The sequence below is a fragment of the Leguminivora glycinivorella genome, chromosome 6, assembly GCF_023078275.1.
Source record: "Leguminivora glycinivorella isolate SPB_JAAS2020 chromosome 6, LegGlyc_1.1, whole genome shotgun sequence".
NCBI classification, from domain to species: domain Eukaryota; kingdom Metazoa; phylum Arthropoda; class Insecta; order Lepidoptera; family Tortricidae; genus Leguminivora; species Leguminivora glycinivorella.
The window spans coordinates 8429557-8453229 of record NC_062976.1 but is presented as its reverse complement, the minus strand read 5'-3'; the positions used below and the strand labels follow the sequence as shown (position 1 = coordinate 8453229).

General features: G+C 38.4%; 1 protein-coding gene and 1 long non-coding RNA gene across 3 annotated transcripts; both read right to left on the bottom strand.

The window, feature by feature from the left end:
- Positions 1-251: 251 nt before the first annotated feature.
- On the bottom strand, positions 252-4710 carry LOC125226903. Of its 2 annotated transcripts, none has more exons than XM_048131081.1 (2): positions 3785-4710; positions 252-364 (listed from the first exon to the last, which is right to left on the bottom strand). In XM_048131081.1, the coding sequence occupies exons 1-2, from the start codon at positions 4603-4605 to the stop codon at positions 352-354; spliced, it is 834 nt and encodes a 277-aa protein (XP_047987038.1). In that variant the 5' UTR covers positions 4606-4710; the 3' UTR covers positions 252-351. The 2 variants fall into 2 exon arrangements, with proteins under 2 accessions (XP_047987038.1, XP_047987039.1); XM_048131082.1 differs by lacking the exon at positions 252-364 and adding an exon at positions 1600-1970.
- Positions 4711-14136: 9426 nt separating this feature from the next.
- On the bottom strand, positions 14137-15415 carry LOC125226906. The gene is made up of 2 exons (XR_007177133.1): positions 14864-15415; positions 14137-14778 (listed from the first exon to the last, which is right to left on the bottom strand). It is a non-coding gene; the product is annotated as an uncharacterized LOC125226906 (long non-coding RNA).
- Positions 15416-23673: the final 8258 nt, after the last annotated feature.

Sequence of the window (23673 nt, the reverse complement as noted above, 5' to 3'; positions counted from 1 at the left end):
CTTACGATCATTCATACCGGATCGTATATCACACTACTATTATTTTAACTATAAACTGAAATAAATGTCATATAAAGAAAAAATTACCAATGCCTCCAAGTGTCCGATGCTGGATTCGAACCAGGTTGCCGATTGCGGGTGACCGGTTGGCTGAGTGGTTTAAGCATCCGTGGCTATAACGGAGTACGCTGGTTCGAATCCAGCATCGGACACTTGGAGGCCTTGGTCATTTTTTCTTTGTATATGTGGTATGTCGCGGGGTCGGAAAGTAAACAACCGTACTGCTCTGTAGCTAATTTATTACTGGTTTTGACAGGGTGATGCGCTTACATATATTACATCCCTCCACCATTACTTTGGAAACCTAGAACAATATAAATTATTTGCTGTAAAAATAACACAAGTAAGCAACACTTAAAATCATATTAGACATAACTAAAAGAATGGCTTATAATTAACAATCTTTTTGGGTCGTTTGGAACGCCCCGCCCCATCATCAATATCACCTATCCCTGCTGGGGGGACTTCCTGTACAACATCAGTAGATTCAGTAGCCACGCCAATAACTGTGCCCCCGTCACCCCCTTCGCAGGTTTCAGCCCACTCATCATCCTCAGCTTGAAAATTACTGTCCCCCTGATATTCAGAAACTTCTGAAGCTTCCCCTGTATGTGACAATGGAGGAGAAGGTAAGTGAGGCAGCACATCGGACGCGGCCGCGTCCAACGGTGCACTTGGTTTCCGTGGGCACTTGGCCTGGCCTGCCCCTTCCTATCGGATCTTCTATATGCACGCGTGGGCTTGGCGGTTCATTTTGTACTACTTCATCCTGATTTCTGCACGGGGGGGTATATTTACGAATTTGGTCTATATGCCTATTACATTTGTCTTGGAATTCTGTAAACATAACCTCGTACATTCTGTTACCTTTAATTCTAATAATTGTTGCTAATTTCCAAAAACTCTTCCTGGCAGTGAACCACCTAGCCCACACGGTTTCTCCTACTTGGAAATAGCGACACGATTTTTCTAAAACATTGTCTACAGTATCCTTGTTCGAAACTTTGTTTTTCGGTAACACAAGGTCCAGTCTGGACCGTAAATTTCGCCCAATCATCAATTGAGCCGGTGTTTGACCTGTTACACAATGAATGGTATTTCTGTAATCAAACAGAGAGCCCAGCAATTTTTCCTGTATGGTGCAATGACTTGCACCCGTCATATTTTGCAGTACACATTTAAGCATTTTTTTACAGGTCTTCACCCCGCTCTCTGCTTGGCCATTGCTACAAGCATGATAAATTGGAGAAGTTACATAATCTATACCATTTACATTACAAAATAGTTTAAATTCCACTGAACAGATTTTTACATCATTATCCGATACTATCACCCTCGGTATACCGAAAATAGAAAATAACTGTTTAAGTTTTAATATAAGGGCACCAGTCGAAATTCCTCTATCCATATAAATACATTCCAGCCATTTGGAAAAAGCGTCAACCACGATCAAGTAATCCTTTTGCTCAAACGACATATAATCAATATGTATGCGGTGCCACGGGCCGGGCGGGCGCGGCCAGGGGGCGGAGGTGCGCGCGCGGGCGCGGGCTGCACGGCGGCGCACGCGCTGCATGCGCCGACCCAGCGCTCGATGTCGCCATCGATTCCAGGCCACCATACCCTACCACGAGCTGCGCTCTTTGTTTTTACAATGCCAAAATGTGACGAATGTAGTGCATTCAACATTGACTGTCGAAACACACTAGGAATTACTATTCTATGACCTCGGAATAAGCATTCGTCTATTACCTCTAAATCAGTCTTACATTGGAAATATGGTAAAATAGACCTACACGTAATTTTCCTAGGCCACCCGTGATTCATATATTGAATTACCGTTTTTAACACTTTATCCACGGCTGTTGCTTGCCTTATCTGCTCGAACGTAACCGGTTTTACATCAGTATCTAGGAACAGAAAAAACTTATTTCCGTCTTGCTCCCGCTCGGTATCGGTATCGTTTTCTGCTTGCAAGGGCGAGCGAGCGAGAAAATAATCTGCTACCTGATTATTTTTCCCACTTATATATTGGACTGTATAGTTATAGGCTGACAATATAAGTGCATATCGCTGCAAACGTAATGCGGCCGTGACCGAAATTCCATTTTTTTTACCAAATATTGATACTAATGGCCTGTGGTCGGTCTTTAATATGAACGGAATTTGCCTGCCATATAAGTATTGATGGAAATGTTTTATACCGAAAATCAACGCCGTGGCCTCTTTTTGAATTTGGCTATAATTTCGTTCACTTACTGATAACGTGCGGGAGGCATATGCGATAGGGCGCTCGTGACCTTGGCTATCAACATGAGACAATACTGCGCCAAGGCCGGCCGGACCAGCATCCACTGAAAGCGATACTTGCGCTGCCGGGTTAAAGTGCGCCAGTACGCGCTCGCTGGTGAGCTCGCGCTTTATTTTGTTGAACGCCGTTTGCTGGCGTGCACCCCAATTCCATTCTGCGCCGTCACGCAGAAGTTCAATTAAGGGGCTTAACACTTCCGAAGCGTTCGGAATAAAATTCCTATAATAGTTAACTAGGCCGAGAAATCTTTTAATACCTAATATGTTTTTTGGTGCGGGAGCCTTAAGTATCGCTTCCACTTTGTTAGGACTCGTCCTCAACCCGTTTTTATCAATTACGTAACCCAGATAGGTAACATGATCTTGGAAAATTTCACATTTTTCCTTCTGCAGACGTAATCCTGAATCATGTAAGCGTTTTAAGACTTCCCGTAACCTTGCTAAATGAATCTCTTTGGTAGGTCCTGTTATACAAACATCATCTAACCATACACTTACCCCCTCCAGACCGGACAGTAACGTTTCCATGGCTCTTTGAAAAATTGCAGGCGCATTTGCGAGACCATATACAAGACGAGTATATGAAAACAATCCGCGATGAGTATTAATTGTAGTCAATTTTTGAGATGCTTCTGTTAATTTGAATTGATTATATGCATTGCTCAAATCGATTTTAGTATATTGTAGACCTCCTCCTAACTTTGAAAAAACCTCTTCGATTCTGGGCAAGGGATATTTATCAATTTTCAAATCTTTATTTAGCGTGCATGAAAAATCACCTGCAATCTTCAATTTACCATTTTCTTTTAAAACTGGTACTATCGGAGTGGCATATTCTGAGTAGTTTACTGGTTTCAAAATACCTAACGCGACCAACCTGTCTAATTCTGCGCTTACTCTGTCCTTTAAGGCAAAGGGCACCGATCGAGGTTTAAAAAACTTGGGTTTTGTATCGTCTTTTAAATTTAATTCCACTTCGAATTTATTAAAACAGCCTAACTTGTCTTCCCAAATGTCTGGATACATATTTAAAAGACTTTGCACTTCGCTTGCGACATCATTAAAATGATTCAAGTTATGGTGCTTCGATGTTACATATAGATCGAATTTTGACATAAAATCGCGACCCAAAAGCGGCGGGCCACCATTGGTCACGACATAGAAACGTATCCATTCGGTTTTGTTCTCAAAGGTTACACGAGCAATAAAAAACCCTAACGGTGAAATCTGGTGCCCCGTATAAAAACACATTTTTAAATCATTCTTACATAATTTATATTTAAAAAACTTTGCACGATAAAAATCTTCTGATACCACAGAACAACCAGACCCCGTATCTAGTTCCATTGACAATTCTAAATCGCCCACATTGACAGACACTTTAAAAGGCTTATAATTTACATAATTTACGTACCTCATTTGAAACATTTGACACTCTTTACAGTTCTCACATTCGTTAGCTTCTAATAACTCAGCACCGATACTATGGATTTTCGACGATTCATTACCACAAACTTTTTTTAGATGTCCCTTTTGACCGCAGTTTTGGCACTTGTAGTTTCGAAATCTGCACTTAGCCGCGTCGTGGTTTTTCATCCCGCATACTGAACACCGCGGCCCGGCGCCGTCATTCTTGCGACCACTCGCGCCACCACCGGCGCCGCGACGCTCCGCGCGAGCATCCGAGCGGTATACCGGCTCGTCCTTGACCACCACCGTGCGCGCTTGCCTCGCGCACGCCGCCTGCTGCGCTACCTCCAATGCTTTAGACAGCGTCAGCTTCTCCGAATCACTCTCGAACAGACGATCACGTTCTGGACCGATATTGAAGCCTAGTACAAAACGATCCCGTAGCAGGACGTCCAATTCCGTACCAAACTCGCAGTTGACGGCTAAGCCCCGCAGCCGTGCTGCCCAGTCCTGACTGCTTTCTGAGCCAGACTTAGTTGCCTCAAAAAACTTGGCCCGATCCGCGAAGGTCGATCGTTTCGGCGTGAAATGCCCACTGAGTACTTCAACTAGCTCGTTAAAAGATTTTTCTTCCAGTTTGGTTGGATGTACAAGATTCCGAACAAGCCGGTATGACTCATCCGATAAATGAGTTAGTAACACTGCACTCTTATTATCGTCCGAAATCTTATTCAGTTTTATGAACTGCGATAACCTTCCGAAAAAAACGTCCCATTCTTGCACTTTATGATCAAAAACTCCTATGTTTCCGACAAAGTTAGCCATTATGCGTAATTATGTTAACGAAAATTAATTTTAATAATGCACTACGTATGTAGGTAGAACGGACTCGTCGCCAGATGGTATGTCGCGGGGTCGGAAAGTAAACAACCGTACTGCTCTGTAGCTAATTTATTACTGGTTTTGACAGGGTGATGCGCTTACATATATTACATCATGACATTTATTTCAGTTTATACTCTACTGATATCTACTAAAGCCTGACCAGAACTATATGACTATTGTCAAGAGGGCGCTGTTATTCTGACGTGTGCGGTGACAGTTCAGTAATTATGAAGAATATAATTGTAATGAAATTCCGCAACATAGCGCGTAGTCATGAATTTCTGGTCATGCTTTAAGTACGTACATACCTACGTATATACCTATGGGTAATCGGTACTTCTTCTTCTAACTTAAGAGCTGTGCTCTTGTCGGTGGAGCAATCTCCAACTCGTCCGGTCCTCTGCCAACTCCTTCACCTTCTGGTACGACACGACCTGAACCTTTTCTTTAATTTGGGTGAAATAGTTTCTCCTAGGTCTTCCTCTTCCCATCTTCCCTTCTACTTTTCCTTCTAGATGTTTTTGAGAAACAGGTCGTGTCGTAGCAGATGTCCAACTAGTACGCCTCTTCTGTTTTCTATTGTCTTTAATATATTTCTTTTTTCTTTAATCCTATCTAGAACTCTAACATTTGATATTTTTTCTGTCCAACTAATCCCTTCCATTCTCCGCCAGCACCACATCTCGAAGCTTTCCAATCTCTCTCTATCTCTTTTCGTCATTGTCCACGTTTCACAGGCGTATAAGGCGATGCTCCAGATATAGGATTTAAAAAGTTTTTTGTGGTAGTAGACATTTTCGATTTGAAAATGTGTTTCTTATTGTTGAAGGCTTGTTTAGCTATTGCGATTCTAGTACATGCAGTATAAAAAAAATTGTGTTACAGTATGTATGTAAATCATAGGGGAGACTAAGGTGAAACGAACGATGAAAATTTTTCATAGATCTGTTGCGGTATCTAAAACTGTTTTAAGGTAAAACTTGAGATGCGGCTACTCTTCGTTCTGAGGTATAGTTTGATAAAATAAAATGACGAAAATGTCTCAAAATTGATATTGTTAATCCTGTCATTTAATTCACCTTAATCTACCCTGATCAAAAACTGTAAGATTGTATTTAAAAAATACAAAATCCAAAATATAGGTACAAGCCACAAATACCTATAAGTATGTATAAATAATAGTATTTTATACAATCGTGATATAATACACAGCTTTTCAGTCGAATACCATGTTTAGGCCACGAAGCTTGCTGAGTGGCCTAATAGTACGGTACGAGAGTGAAAAGCTTAATTATATCACTATTGTATACAATACTTTTTCTACGAGTCATATCTTCATCATCAATGGACGGAAATATAATCATTCAAGTTAAAATTAATGTCAATAGCGTCGTTCACCGTTGTATCAACATCGAATTACCTAGCCACCAATTGTTTGTAATAGTCGTCTCTGATTGGCCGATAACGCGACAGATAAAAAAAAATGTGTTTCAGATGCAGAAAAATTGGCCAAGTATCGCAAATTAGTATATAAATGGTATGAAGTTCTATTTTTGAAATTATTACAGTTAACTAAAGTCAACTATAATGAGATATTATAGTTAAGTTGGAACTGCCATAGAGTATCCAACACTGAAAAGTTAGCACTTATAGTTTAGTCTGTGGTGTCCTAATTGACAGATTACAGACGACGAGTAGAAAAAAGGTATTAACAAAGTACATAGTATCTTGACTCACCTCTTATTTCTCATTGAAAAGGCGCCAAATTTTAAACCTGAAAAAGAAAGCTACAATTAGAGTGCTGGTAAACACATTAATAGGTACCATATGCCGTATGCAAGAGTACTTTTCAGTACAAATGGTGCTTTTTTCCCGCACTAAATAGTGCATTGTTGGTTTTTTGTCAGGTCGAAACTTCAGATCCATCTATACTAAAAAATGTTGTACTTCAACTATTTTCCGTACTTGTATCGTAATTTACTATTATAGTGTATGCTTACGCTTTACGGTTTTCACTAGGTATTTTACAAGATGCTATACGGTGGCGTAGCGCTACGAATATATCTTAAAATATAAAGTTTTATCCTATTCCATCTAATTTAAAAACAAGAAAAAACTAAGAAAAGCTGGCTTTTAAAGTACACAATAAAGTAAATGGGCTACAAAATGTTTATTTAGCTCATCGTGGCTCATCATTCTCCATTATCCCAAGTCTGGCCGTTCCTCAAACTCTTTCATTAGGCTTAAGTAACTCCGCATTTAGGTAAAGCATAATGAAAATGCTCCAACTATGTCTAGTACGGTTTGAAAAAACAACGAGGCCTACAAAAGGGATACACTAAAAAATGCACAGGAAAGTACATCGTGAAGTTTCTGTTCAAAGTGAGGTAACGCACGGCGCGTTGCACCTAACCAACCGTGGAGCTACGAACGTGGGGCGAGTCATGAGCGGTGAGTGGTTTCTAGAAGTATTACTGCGAACCTCAGAGCATATCGATACCTCTGGGTTCAATTGGCGTAAAGGACATTTTGGCGAAAATGAGTTATATATACAGTTTTGTTCAGAATTTCAAGCGCTATCGATCTGTGTAGTTAAAATTTCGATATCTCTTAAAAAGTTGCCTTTACGACCAAGATTTTCTACTATGGACTTGCAAAAATAGCTTTTCTGAAGGGGCGTAAATATCAAGTCATTAATTATAAATTATTATTTGTGTCGTAAAGGAAATCTACAAATAAAAATATAGTCGTAAGTCACCTTGATATATATTGTTGCCCTTTAAGCCCTTACTTTTTAAGGATCACTTTCTATAGTAGTGTGGTAAAGTTGGGCGTAAAGGACAAGTTTTTTTGTTCTTCGTCCTTTACGACCAGCACTAAAAATATTTTATCCGCAACTGTAATCGATATCTTTGGGTTCAATTGTCGTAAAGGACATATAATGCAGGTTTCCAAGAGAAAGATAAACCCACTTTTTTGTTGTTTTGACCTATATTTGTGACGTGTATAAGAAAAATATGCAGATTACGAGTATCTTTAACCTAGTGTAGCAACCGTAGTGATAAACTAAACGATTTAGAAGATAGATGGTTGTAAAGGACACGTCAAAATGCTATAACGTCCTTTACACCCATGATTTGATAGGGTCGTAAATGACAGTCTTAGATGATTTTTATACAAAGTCGGGGCGTAATTGTAACCGAAATGGTACTAGAAATGTTGTGCTAAGTTTACAATTAAAAACTGGAAAAATGTATCAAAACGTACTTAATATGGCATAGAATTGCTGCATTAGTTTAATGCAGTGTATTATTTATCTAAGCTATCTTAGCAACAAAAAAGAACAAGACTATTTTATATCCAGTTTTGTAATAAAGAAACAATATTTGCTTAAAAACTATCTAATACTTTGGCAACAAATTCAAAGTTATTTTGTTTAGTATTCGCCGCTGTCTGGATAGTCAGTGGGTTACGCATTCAGCCTTTAACTCTAGCAGTAGGCCTAGCACATGATGGCCGCGGGAGTATGTCGCCGCGAGATAGATGACACGTCTTTGTCTAATTGTATTAATGACATAAGGACAGGTAGTCTATCTCGCGGCGACATACTCCCGCGGCCATCATGTGCTAGGCCTGCAGGGAAACGCTTTCGTAGTATTATTATACTGCGGCCAGATGTAGGTAATAAAAAAAAACACTATGGTAATCAGGGTACGTAGTACGTACCTAAATGCACAAACGCTCATGATAATATAGATATTATCGTGAGCAACTACCGCGAAGATATATAGCTAGAAATAGATTTCGTAGCTATATATCTTTATCGCTCTTGCGTATTGCACCAGACTGCATTTTTGTCGGCGTCTGGCGTCGACGATTGCCATTCAGCTACGCCGGCAGTAAACTTTAACAGTAGACTGTACTAACATTTAGTGCGACAATAACAGGTGCGTTTCGCTAGCGAATGAGCGTTAGCGTTTGGTGACTTGGCTATGTACCCAGGTACTTAAAGCATTGACTATAATATTTCTAGGATTGAACTCATAATTAAGATTATTCTTATTTAACAGGTTTTAGACTAAATAACAATCTTCTGTTTTAAAATTATCAAAAATATGAATCAACATAATAGGTAGTCTTGACTACAGTTACTATTATTTATTAGTTGGTCACAGTTTGTATAGTTGTATACGCGTCCTAACTTGCGTTTATAAATAGGTACTTAACTGTTTAGTTATTCTTAGAACTTCTTTCTACTTTAGATTTAAAATTACTGTCGTATTAATATAGTCTACTGTTCACAGTTGCTGATTAAAGTTTACGTGATTACCATTAGTGTTTTTATATTTACTTAAACTACGAAAGCGTTTCCCTGCTAGAATTAAATACTGAATGCGTAACTTATTGAGACAGCGGCGAGTACTAAAATAATAACTTTCCAAAATATTAGATAGTTTTTAAGCAAATGTTGTTTCTTTATTGCAAAACTGGATATAAAATAGTCTTGTTCTTTGTTTTTGCTAAATATTTAGATAAATATACACTGTAACAGTATTGTGGCTATTCTATGCCATATTAACTACGTTTTGATACATTTTTCAAGTTTCTCAATTGTAAACTAAGCTAAAAACAGTTGCCATTTGTACCATTCCGGTTACATTTACGCCCCGAATTTGTATAAAAATCATCTAAGACCGTCATTTACGACCCTATCAACTCTAATTGTTCAAAAATATCGTGGGTGTAAAGGACGTTCATAGCATTTTGACGTGTCCTTTACAACCATCTAACTTCTAAACCGTTTAGATTATCACTACGGTTGCTACACTAGGTTAAGGATACTAAAAATCTACATATTTTTCTATATACGTCACAAATATAGGTCAAAAAACAAAAAAGATATAAACATTTTTCTAAAAAAAAAGTTGTTTTTTGCTTCTCCTGAAAACCTGCATTTTGTCCTTTACGCCAATTGAACCCAAAGGTATCGATATAACACTATAGGTACTTTATACTTTTGGGTATTTAAAACGCCAACAAATGATTTGTACATTTTTTTTTATGAAATAGGCAGCAAACGAGCAGACGAGCCGCCTGATGGGAAGCAGTCATCGCCGTCCATGGACATAAGCAACACAGGGGAGCCTAGGGTTGCAAATAGGAAAAAAAACCAAACTTTTTTTTTTTTCAGAATTACGAAAAAAAAAACATGAAAAAAAACCGATCACCATAGTTTTTTTTCTAAATATGTTTTTTTTTTCAGATGAACAAATAATTCGACATTAACGGTTTTTCGTGAGTTGTAACGTGTTTCAATAACAATAACGTACATTTTAATTCGATTAACATTCAGTATACAAACGTTTATTGGGGAATCCCAGTCCATAGTCCAGAAAAAAAACTGTTTTCTTAGGGTTTTTTTTCATGATTTTTTTTTCAAGCCAGAAAAAAAACCGTTTTTTTGCAACCCTAGGGGAGCCACTTATGCGTTGCCGACCTTTGAGAACCCTAAGTACCTGCTTCTTGAAGAACCCCATATCATAGCGCAAGGGAAACACCTCAGAAGGTATTTAGCTCATTCCACAACTTGCACGTTCTGGACAAAAACGAGCGAGAGGCCCGTTTGTTCTTGATTTGCCACGTGTCGAGAAAGTGAGAATGAACTTTGTTTCTTTCTGTTAGTTACAACATTTGTCGGTTAACCAACCCAATGTAAAAACCAAGCGGATCCGTCACTGAGCGACCATCTTTAACCTTTTTATTTAGTCGTGTAATGCTTTCATTACCGGCATAAGGAGCCTTTTGAGGGTAGATTTTGTTTACATTTATTTAAAAATACCTACAAATAAATACTTGCGTTCGCGGCTGTATAGCCCAATTCGAGAAAGGATCCTCGTCCGCACACACGGCAGGTGTATGCTCCCCCAGATGGGCGGGGGTTAGAGGCCTGCTCGTGACGTCTCGTGCGTTTATCATTCAAAAAGGAGAACCAGGCATTGTCGGGCTTGGATTAACCATCATGGACAACACGCTGCCACTGGTTGCATGGAATATCAGATGTGAACATGTCACGCTTCACGCAATTTGGAGTAGGCTTGTGTCGTTCATGAACTATGAACTGTTAGGAATAAAATCCCATCAATGACCGAAATGAACTGAATCTTTCCGTGCTCTGAGAATCGGTCTTTGCTCATTTAGTTCAGTATAGGATCGGCGAGCGCGAGCGGGAACGAGAACGAATGTGTGACTGCGCCGACCGAGAGCGAGAGCTACTTAGCAGAGCAACAAAAAAAGTCAAGTTTTCATATTAAATTTCGGTTACTTACAACCTTTCGGCCCGGAATGTTACTATCTGTGGACTATTCATATCATTTTGACACTATTCGGCCCATTCGTTCTGATCTTTCCGACCGCAGTGGTCGCTGGTCTGGCTGAACTAAATGAGCAAAAGACCTAAAAGAGCGAACTAGTTCGTGGGAGCGATTGAACGAGATCGGAGCGCTCCGATCAACGAACGAAACGGCACAAGCCTAATTTGGAGCGCAGCATTGACCGTCCGACCGGTCTCTTGGCATCTGCAACCTCTCCCAGTAGGATTTCGTATGTATACAGACATGGAAACGTTGCGCATGTAGCGTCCATCTAATACAAGCGTGAAACCGGTCACGAAATAAGTACGTATTTAGTTTTTAAACGAATGAAAATAGTAAGTACTTACTTATTGTATTTTTATATCAATTTTCGAGAACTTACAGAAAACATAAACGTTAACATTACACACGTTAAACAACATTTACTATTTATAATGTCAACGTCAAACAGTTTTTCGGATATGGTAGGCAAACCAAGTGGTGCTGGACGTTACGAGTAAAATGGCGATTCCTTATTACGTTTTTTACTTGCTTCCGATAGAATATAAATCTTAAAAGCATAATTTTCATTCGCGACAAATGAATATACTTGTGTATGACGGCATTCGGACAATGATTTTTGAGCAACATAATGTGCCTTTTAGATGAACATTAAAATCATCGCATTTCTTCACTAAAAACTAGAGTTCCAGAGGACATTCTCCATTTTTGTATGGGAAAAGTTCTCTCACGAGAATATTCTCCATAATAAAATAAGAACTTAGGAGGTACAGCTCTACTAAAAACATAAATTTCCGTGTCAAAATCCGCTTCCGCTTGTCCCGTGCGCTAACCTTTCAGCCGCTCTGAATAGCTGGTGTCGGCAAGGCGAGTGCCTACCGCTGCATATTTATGAAGCGCCTCAAACACTATAAATAGTTGATACGGGCCTCACCGGGTAATGGAGTAAATACAACCGACGTTGTAATTTATACTGAATGAGAATACCTAAGAGGACCGACTGTAGGTCAACATTTTCGGTTTTGTGCAGTTTTTACAGATCATTTGTAAAAGTATTCAAACATATACAAGTACACCAATAAACACAACTATGTACTTGTGTATTTTTCTCTATTACTTACTCGTCTGTGGTAAGTCAGTTTGTGTAAAAAAGTTATTCCTCCTTTCTGCACCTCTTCTTACAACTACCAATCATTGAATAAGGCAAATAATGTTGAAATTTAATAGATAACTGTTAACTAACTTCGGATTCTAATATATTCCGGTTAGAAAGTATTTTCAAAACACAGTAATTTCTGAAAGTAGTTTCGCTTAAATTCCTTTCTCCCGCTCGTAAAGCCTACAATAGACTGTGGAGCGTACGCCGCTGATTTGTAACCTAAATATATTTAAATTTGTAACCTATTGCAAGCCCTTCTAAACCCTTTTCACAACTTTTTCTTGACTTGAAACTAAGTAGTTTCGCTTAAAACGAAAGCGTCATCTCGCTCGCAAAGCCTAGATTGCGGCAGTGCGTACGCGGCTGATTTTCGCAAACATTATCTCGTCGAGTCAACGGCCGCATTAGGATGCAGAGCGACGATTTGTGGACGTGAGACCGATTGCCATGTCACGTCTGCTTATTTTCGACGAAAGTCGGTCGGACTTCCTTTCAGATGGAGAAATCGATTAATGAGCCCCAGTTAGGTATGTGGAGCGTTTGAGACTGTAACCAAATGGGGAGGCGGTAAATAGAGGAGATATTTGGTTTTGTTTTTATTAGAGTTCTTGAGAAGGTTCCAGTTTTTATTTAATTTTGATGTACTTAAAATACCTACTGCTCGACATCTTTATATATCCATTTAGTTCATTCTATACATAGTTATTACATGATATGATATGATAAATAATTTTTCAGAAAAAAAACCGCCGCCTTCGGGGTTCTGGTGAAAGCTACTGCGAATGTTGGATTATGTAGAAATGTATAGGTATTTTTTAAATCTGCTTTTAATACTTTAATTATTTGATGGCAACACAAATGAATATACGTATACCGTTCAAGTTTGAGGAGTTTCCTCAACAATTCCTCATGAATCCGATTATAAGAAATCGAAGCTTGACAAAATTTGACTTGAAAACTCAATATTCTTAACAAACATAACTAAATAAATGTCACTGTTCTAAACTTAAATGCATGCTATTCTTATAAAAATACCAAAGTCACTATAAGTGTGCCGTTCAGATTTAAGGAGTTCGGATCTGATCTTCGTCAGCAGTTCCGCTGCACCAAATGTCACTGTTCTGGACGTAAGTGCATGCTGTTCTTATAAAAATACCAAAGTCACTATAAGTATGCCGTTCAGATTTGAGGAGTTCGGTTCTGACCATCATCAGCAGTTCCACTGCACCAAATGTCACTGTTCTGGACGTAAGTGCATGCTGTTCTTATAAAAATACCAAAGTCACTATAAGCGTGCCGTTCAGATTTGAGGAGTTCCGTCCTGACCATCATCAGCAGTTCCACTGCACCAAATGTCACTGTTCTGGACGGAAGTGTATGCTGTTCTTATAAAAATACCAAAGTCACTATGAGCGTGCCGTTCAGATTTGAGGAGTTCCGTTCTGACCATAATCAGCAGTTCCACTGCACCAAAAGTCACTGTTCCGTACGTTTCCGCATGCTGTTCCTTAAAAAACACAAAAATCACCATATGTATGGATTTGAGGAGTTCCCTCGATTTCTCCAAGATCCCATCATCAGAACTGGGTTCTGAGAAAAATGGGACCAATCTGTATGCATATACATTCAATCAAAAAAAAATTTCAAAATCGGTTCAGTAACGACGGAGATATCGTGGAACAAACATTAAAAAAAAGACATACAGACGACTTGAAAACCACCTTTCTTGAGAGATTTGAGGCGGCGGTTAAAAAGATATGAGTAGCCTCATACTGTAACGGTGGTGTATTTGGTGGGGGGGTAAATAAAATAGAATGGTAAGCTCCGGCTAGTTCAAAGTAAATACACCCACGTTAGCACAAAATTTATAATAAAACAAAAGCTAAATGGTGTCTCTATACTTGCTGGAGGAAAGCTAGAGGAGAAACAAATTAAACAATATCACATTTTATATATTTATTATACCAAAATCTTGCCTTACAGATAGGTTTAAGTTAATGTTTCCAAAATACTAAATTTGACACCATATATGAAATAAGAACTACGCTCAGTGGTAAAGCTGGGCCGCTTTAAGAGGGTCCAGGAAAAGGTTTCTTACAACCATTTATTCTACAAAAACTAAATACGAATTTACCTAAAGTTATGCACCAGAATTCTCAAAATAAATGAAATCAGAAATTACTTTACACAGAAATTTAAAACCTGAATTACACAGCACTACCGGCAGGAAACGGGCAGGAGACACACCTTGTCAGGGATGAGCCGGCTGCTCCCCGGACTCCGGTGCTGACGCCCCCTCGCCACGTGGACAGGGCTGACCCTTCCATACGAAAACAAGGTCCAAAGGCACCTTGCGCCAGTAACGCCCAAGAAAGTTTCCTTGCACATCAAAATTGTAAAAGTTCTTGTTAAATTCTACTTCTGCCCGACTCCTATGAAACAAATAAATTGGTCACATTAGTCGAGTGCCCTCACACACTGTGATAGACTAAACAAAAAATGTAAGCGAGCTCACCGGAGACCTGCAGACTGCAGACCGAGGATCTCCACGGAGCACTCCCACCCTTAGCATGTTTCTGCCAGCTGGAAATAAACCAATTTATGGTTAAGAATCTCTCCACGTTTCACGCCATGGAAATATCAAAAGCTCACAATGAAATCTACTTACTCAGACTGACAGAACGCACCACACAACATATGGAACGCCACGGCAGCACGTGGCATGCCGGGCTCCAGGCCCTTATACGGCCGTCCGATCACTATACAAGAGGATCTCGTCACAAAAAGAACGCCGCACTGAATGATCTCGAATTTAAAGGACCCAAAACAAAAGCCGGGTGGCAAACGAATAAACAATAAAAATCTCTAATTAATTAAATGAAAATTACTCCAGTTTCTGTATCAGACCTTGAAGTAAACAAAACCCAACAAATGTCATTCCAGAACAGCCTTAAAAAACCTATGATAACATTTGTTATCATGTTTCTAAAATATTATATTTTCCAAAAATCAATACTTAACTATATCAAATTAATACAAAGTTTTTCTGGAATGACAGCCAAAATACCTACAATTTCGAATAATACTTGTTGTATGGCAACCCTACAACAGATAAACATAAATATGTGCATTTGAAGTGCAACAGATAATGCAGTGAACGAGAAGGAAGTGTTTCATTCAAAAATTAAATTTATCCAAAATATTTAATTACGACTATCACAAAATCTGCTACGTTACAATACTCGTAAAAAAATGTTATAAGTACTTAGATTTTTATTTTATTGATAACCACATGGTCAATTGGATGGTGGTTTTCATAAAATTAATATTAATCAGTAAATAAACCTTTAAGATTAATACAGATAGTATCATATCATATCATTCTTTATTGCAATCATGTTCGTTTTATATAGGATGGTATTCAAATATTATAAGGTAGGTACATGATACCCTGTTAGGGCATGGCAATAATCTTAAGGACTACTTAGTGAACTAAAAGTAAAGTAAAGTAAAATTAGTCTTAATATAATTCTATACATGGAGATGAGAATTGAATAATAATTTTTATAATATTATATTAATTCACTTAGTACCCTTAGTACAAGCTTTGCTTAAATATAATATGTTTAGAATCGTTAGCAGACGTTTCTGCTTAATAAAAATTAATTTAGTATGGGTTAGCACATTGTTACTGGTGAATTCTCAATATAACTTGAGACTCCAGTGCCGTTACAAGATGTAATAGTCTGTCGGTAGATGGCGCTAGACGTCACCCCAAGACGTGTGTACAAAAAGGAAAGGCATGGAAAGATTTGCGAGGTCCGGCGTGGCTTCCGTAGCTCAATTGGTAAGAGCATTGCACGGATTGCAAAAATGGTGCGGGTTCAAGTCCCGCCGGAAGCGTAAATTTTTCCATTTTTTCCTTTAATATAAAAATGTTTTGAATCGTTAGCAGACGTTTCTGCTTAATAAAAATTAATTTAGTATGGGTTAGCACATTGTTACTGGTGAATTCTCAATATAACTTGAGACTCCAGTGCCGTTACAAGATGTAATAGTCTGTCGGTAGATGGCGCTAGACGTCACCCCAAGACGTGTGTACAAAAAGGAAAGGCATGGAAAGATTTGCGAGGTCCGGCGTGGCTTCCGTAGCTCAATTGGTAAGAGCATTGCACGGATTGCAAAAATGGTGCGGGTTCAAGTCCCGCCGGAAGCGTAAATTTTTCCATTTTTTCCTTTAATATAAAAATGTTTAGAATCGTTAGCAGACGTTTCTGCTTAATAAAAATTAATTTAGTATGGGTTAGCACATTGTTACTGGTGAATTCTCAATATAACTTGAGACTCCAGTGCCGTTACAAGATGTAATAGTCTGTCGGTAGATGGCGCTAGACGTCACCCCAAGACGTGTGTACAAAAAGGAAAGGCATGGAAAGATTTGCGAGGTCCGGCGTGGCTTCCGTAGCTCAATTGGTAAGAGCATTGCACGGATTGCAAAAATGGTGCGGGTTATTCAAGTCCCGCCGGAAGCGTAAATTTTTCCATTTTTTCCTTTAATATAAAAAAAGCTTTGCTTAGTTTGGGGCTAGGTTGATCTGTGTAAGGTGTCCCCAATATTTATTTTTTTATTTATTAATTGTCATAATATATCTTTCGTATTTTTTTTATGCGAGGTTGCAGTATCTTTATTATACCTAAGTAGTTCACTAAAAATAGCCCACTGGAAATCAAGCGACTGTTTACGGAATACCTACGAAACTCTTTTAATTATTTTACATGATAATATGATGATGATGGAGCTGGTTACCAACTAGGTAAATCCTAAACAAGCCAGCGTAAATGGATCAAATAAATCAATTGAAACGATCGCGAAGCCATATTGCATTTGCTTTCATCTGCTGATTGAAAGACAGAATACGTCGATGCTCACTAATATCATTTCAGCGCAGACAGGAACGGAAAGGCGTGTATAGTTTCAATACAAAACCGCGTTAAACGGGTCAATTCTTTGTACAATGTCGCTTTTGTGCGGGTCGCACGAGGTGTGTTAGTTTTCAGGGTTCAGTGGAGATTGTGCAAGTGTGAATTTTGCGTTGCGGAGCGATTTTGCAGTGCGGGCCGACTGGGCAGTGGTCGAACGTGCTAATCTGCGTGGAGTGTCGCGTGTGATTGGGTAGACGGCGATGTCCAATTTTCCGGTGGCGACGGGTATTAGTTCGACGGAAAACCATTCGCGTTGTGGACGTATTTGCGCTGGCATTTGTTTATAATTGGAATTTTAGAACACAGTAGGCCTAGCACATAATGGCCGCGGGAGTATGTCGCCGCGAGATAGACTACCCGTCCTTATGTCATTAATACAGTTAGAAGAAGACGTGGCATCTATCTCGCGGCGACATACTCCCGCGGCCATCATGTGCTAGGCCTACAGAGCAGCTTGAATATATAAACAAAGACAATACAGAACAAAAGTACTCTTTATTGTAGTAACTTATCAGTAATAAACCTAATAATTGTGCTTGATCATCTAGTGCGTTAATCATGATAAATAATAAAAATGTTACTAATATTTACGTCTATTTGTCAAGTTGTTCGATAGGTACTATATCTGCCTATTTCCTAATCATTAAATTTAGCTTAATTTTGAACATCTATCAGATAGCGAGGTACAACTTCTTATGAACAGCAAAACTAAATCGCATGTATTCATCCGAAAAGGTCAAACTAATGACAATCTGTATTCGCAAACAAATCTTCGCCAGCAAACAGCTCGTACCGATTCGTTCCCTAATGATTGTTTACCGGGGGCTAGTCGTTAATGCAATATTAATGCAATTCATTAACCGTGCGATTCAAGTGTGCAGCCCCTTGTGTGCAGTGGCCCTGCTGCTGCACTTTCGTGGGACTATTCTGGGATCCGAGTTTAGGGTCGCAAGGGGTTCTGTTTGCTGGTAAAGAAAATCAACTTTGCAAGGTTTTTTTTTTATTGATTTAGTAGCTTTTAAAGACTATTGTCTTCTAGTAAGGAAAGAGACATTAATACTTACATATTTATTTGCTGATCTAAGGTAGGTTTTAGCGCTCGGTTTGTATATTTCGTGTTCAAATATTAAATTGGTTAAAAAGGTGGTTGAAACTTTAAATAATGATATGCGTCCGTAATGCGTGCGTAATGAACGTATTTAATGATATCTATATGCGAAATTATGGTCACGCTGTTACATTTAATAATCTACAAGTACAAGCAAACAGCAGTCCAGTCCTTAAGCACTCGAAACAAGAAACATGCAATCGTTTGATATATCATTACGACCGAACAATGCCCGTGTCAACAAATTTTCAGCCCACTCGGCAGGACCATAACGCATTAAAAATAATGAACTTGATATTTATAGAGTCGGGTCTCGTTCGGTAAACAATTTATTTTATTCCGCGATTGTTGCAGCGTCCGGGACGAAATTAATCTCGGGCAAATCGGGCCCGCCTTCGGCCCCATTACGCGATCAAAGTAAAAATATATGAGGCGAAGGAAAAGAAACCAAACATATGCCGGAGTAAATATTTGGACTGCGTCCCCTCTCCCCGGGGCCCGCTCTCTATTACGTGGCATTGTTCTCGCGATCGATTAGCCGGCCGTGACGTCGGCTTTCGCAACGTTTGCGTTTTATACCGTAACTTTCACGAGTTATTTTAAACGCTTCCTCTAGGGTTTTCAATGTTGCAAGAATATATGGGAGGGTCGGTCGTAATTGAAGGTTAGTATTACGTTGGCAGCAAGTGGTTAGCAATAAATAGGCTACTCGACCCTTTTTTAAAGTCTATCTTATATGATTAGGTACTGTCCGTGTCCAATTAACCGAAATAAAATATTACCATATTTTATTATGTCTCAAAAACAGCAAAAAATATTTTTGAAGTATACTTTTACGTAATCAGGCGAAAACAACCCAGTCATGTTAATCTATAGATTATCTGTGCACAGGTCATTCTACTCGAAAACAACATTTTCTGACTTTTTAAGTATGAAGGCATAAAGTTCAATATGTCAGTGATTATTATTATTTATTTCTAGTAAATAACATATTTACACAATTTTAAAATAATATTACAGGTAAATTAAAGTAAATAAATCTTAAATTATTCTAAACTTAAACTTAAAATAAAAATTAAACTAAATAAATCTAAAATTAAACTTCAGTGATTGTTTTGACATGCAGTAAGGTTCGAACTCGATAACGTCACTACATCGCTGACAGCGTTTTCGTTGGCCAAAATAAATAAATAAATTACACACACATTTAATCGAAAATACGTAGTCATCATACACTTTTAATACCCAAAACCTATAAATATTGTTTTTTTTATGTCAAATACTACAGAAGACAATCATTTATTGTGCCAAATTCGATATGAGTCTAGTAGCCTATTGGAATAGATTTAGACGTAGTAGTAGAAAGTAATAGATTCAGACTTTTATAACTATCGATTTTTCCCATAAGAAAAGTAATTCTGACAGAATATTTTTTCTATAAAATATGAGTACCATGAATCTTTCTAACGTGCTTAGATTTCATGGGGTTCGGCCAACAAAGCAATTTATTTGTTTACCTCGCACACCGTAGGCATGCCCGAATTTCACCACGGCAGCGTGAGAAACTCTCATAGAAATTGCTCTCCGAATTTACGGTTCAAGTCAACAAGAAAAAAATATATTATTGAGAAAAAATAAGCTCCAATTGCTGGCCCCGGGGTGTATAATAGTGATTGAACTAACCTGTCAGCCCCATGTTAAGTGGTTTTGAGGGAAGCGCGCTTTTGTTCGGACAACCAGTAGCGTGTCTCGGTAAATGTTGACTTGAACCGAGAATATTTACTGAAATGTGCCACAGATATGAGAACGTGTGTTTTTGGTTAGGATGTTGTTAAAGCAACCTTTTACAGGCTTTTCAAAAAGGAGCGGATATAATCCGTTCTGTTGGAATGCGATTTGGCAACTGATTGTGTTGACACAGTTGGCAATGTTCTCCGGATACCTGATAGGTTGTAGCTTTCATGAAAAGTTTGTTGTTTTACTTACTTACTTACTTACTTTGTTGGCGCGACGACCCAAAGTGAGTCTTGGCCTCCAACACAAGAGCACGCCACTTTACGCGGTCCAGAGCGACCTCTCGCCAGCCCTCGTTAACGCCGAGTTCACGGAGATCTGCTTCCACTCTATCTGCCCAACGATATTTAGGATGGCCAGCGGGACGGCGTCCAGTTGGACAACCCAGATAGGCTCTCTTGACTGCCCGATCCTCACCCATCCTTATAAGATGGCCAAGCCAGCGGAGACGGTGTGCCTTGGTCTTGTTGTTTTAATGGATCTATTTTATATTTCCCCCTTTCTTCCCGTGGGTGTCGTAGAAGGCGACTATGGGATATGGGTTAAATTGTGGCGTAGGCGAGAGGCTGGCAACCTGTCACTGCAATGTCACAGTTTCGTTTTCTTTCAACCCCTTATTTGCCAAGAGTGACACTGGAGCTTTAGTAGTTTCATGTGTTCTGCCTACCCCTTTATGGGATACAGGCGTGATTTTATGTTATGTATGTATGTTATATTTATCCTAATTCCATATTTTCTATTTTCAAAATATAGGATCAAGGTTTTATCGCCAATTTCAGACCCGTTTATTTTATGACATGTCATATAGATCTACTTATTTTATGTTTTATATCTATAGTACAACATAAACTATCTGTATTATTATAAACTAAATCACAATTCACTATGTCACAATTTGGATTTCTTTCAATCTCTTTTTGCCAAAAGTGGCACTTAAACTTAGTAGTATGTGCTCTGCCTACCCCTTTATGGGATACAGGCGTGATTATATGTATGTATGTATGTATGTATAAACTAAATAAAAGTAATTCAAACATATGTTCAAGAATACTTTATAAAGATACAAATACCCAATAAAGATACAAAAGTTTCCAATAGCATGTGTAATTAAATAAATTAATAAATGAGGAAAATCGTACTCATATCGACCTCATGGCTTGGAATGTACACATCTCTATATTTCCTGCATGAAATATATATCTACTTATATGTGACTTTCCTTTCAAGAAGGGTTCTTTTCTTCATGAAAAATAAGTAGCTATTAGGGACGATGCCCCGGGCAAACGTAGAATTAATATAAGCTGTATTCTGATATGTATTTGCTGAATAAATACACTTTAATGTGTCAATTAGGGCACCACAGATTATGTAGTTGCCATTTAAATAATTATTTTTTACATTTTGATGTATTGAATGTGTCAGTTAAGTATGTTTTAAGTACGACTGCATTATGTTAATATTGTATGGCCGTGCTACTATTCTATTAGAAATTCTGTCGGGATTTCAAATAGAAAGGGCCTATGTAACCCTTTACTTAGTACACTTGAAGCATAGGTAATTTTCCGTGAAGAACGAAGAACTTTTTTATAATGGAAAGCTACATTTTTATTTAATAAAACAACACATTTGACAAAAGAATTGACAATGTGCTTTTACAAGCCCTCATAAAACAACCACAGCTAATAAAAAGACGTATCGACACTCTCAATTTGGATCCGAGTCGCATCCAACTCAATCGCGCATAAGTTCCTTTGTCCGCCGCACAATGGGCCGCGCTATTCAGTGTTCAGACACAAAAGTGTGTTTCTCTAAACTCCGTGTGTTGTAACATTGACCTATTGAGCCAACAGGTGATCCGCAAAGTTGTTTGGGTGTCTGCGACAATGTCAAAGATCGGCTTAATCAGCTGATCAATGGGATGGTGTGACGCCTTAAATGTCTGAATTGTTAAATATGTATAGAGTATTAGAAAATCGAAGTCAACATTTGACGATATCCTTCATAACCACAAAATTAAAATTTTCAAAAAACCCCCGACCGCGACATAGTTGACCGATTTTCATGAAACATGGCTAAGAACACTCCCGACTAACTCAGCTTTCAGACAAAAAAAACTAAATCAAAATCGTTTCATCCGTTCGGGAGCTACGATGCCTCAGACAGACAGACAGACGGACAGACAGACAGACAGACAGACACGTCAAACTTATAACACCCCTTCGTTTTTGCGTCGGGGGTTCATTCAGTCGAATTGAGAACCTCCTCCTTTTTTGAAGTCGGTTAAAAATAGAAAATGAGTGGAAAAATATTACGTGAAAAAAATACAATTACAAAATCGCTGTTCTGCTGAGAGTTAATTATAAGCGGCCAGTATATTTTAACATGAAATAAGTAGAATTTGTTACCGTCTTCCAAAACGAATATGATTCAATAAAATGATTAAAGTGAAAGTACTTAAAATGATAAAAAAATAAATAAAAAAATGCATTACAACTATAAAGAAACCTGAAAATAACCTATCACTACGGTTGTGTACAGAGAGAGGTCTCCAGACGAATTTCATTTAATTAACTAATGAAATAAATATGTCGATGCGTTTCAAAATAATTGATTGTAGATTTCATGTAATTACAATATTAGGTAGGCACAAGTAAATATTGAAGGTCCACACCAAAGGTTCTCGAACAGAACTTTGCTATGAATTAACCGGTCGGGTTAACAAAGCGCCCATACCTCGGATATTGGCGCCTAACAATAGTTAAGATGCAGTATAACCAGGACGGGCATAAATCCACGCAGCCTACATTACCTATTAATTAATCGCTCTACGCTAATTATACAACACAAGTGCGTACAACGGTCAATAACACAAAGGGACCAATATATTCCAGCATATATAGTACAGGTAATACGTAGGCTCGTTACATTGATGATTATGATTGAGCGTTTGTGAGCACATAGGTTGTGTTGCGCGCACAAGACGGGAACAATGCTTTGTCCTGCCGAAGCAGCTCTGTGCTCAAAGGACCAGTGTACTGCAAACAGTTTCTGTGACAAAATCACGAATATCACGATCTGTGTGTGATTATTGGGTCTACAGAAATGTACGGCTAGATTAAAAAAATCAGTCGATTTGAGAACCTCCTCCTTTTTTGAAATCGGTTAAAAATATTAAATGAAATTTATATACCTACATCTTCTATCAGTATGTAGTGTAAACAAAACTGCACATATAGGCCAGTAAAGTTATTAAGAAATAACTCAGTTCTGAATCACTTTATCTACTGCCTGCGATTTGTATGTAAGGTGCATTAGGGTAATTCTGAATTACAGAAATGCTCGGTAATTTCGAATCTTGATATCATGGAAATAATGGTGGTTTTTATACGACTTTCTAAATTACCCTAATGCACCTTGCGTGCGTTATTTATATAAGACGGTAACTTCGTCTAGCTAAGATAACTGAGCAAGCTAAAAGTTAATAGCTTCCACATACAAAAATGTACCTACCTAGTAAAGTACTTATTTTGTAACAGTGAATAATGTTTAAAGTACACATTTCTTCCCTCGTCATTAAGAAAACGCAGTCCTTA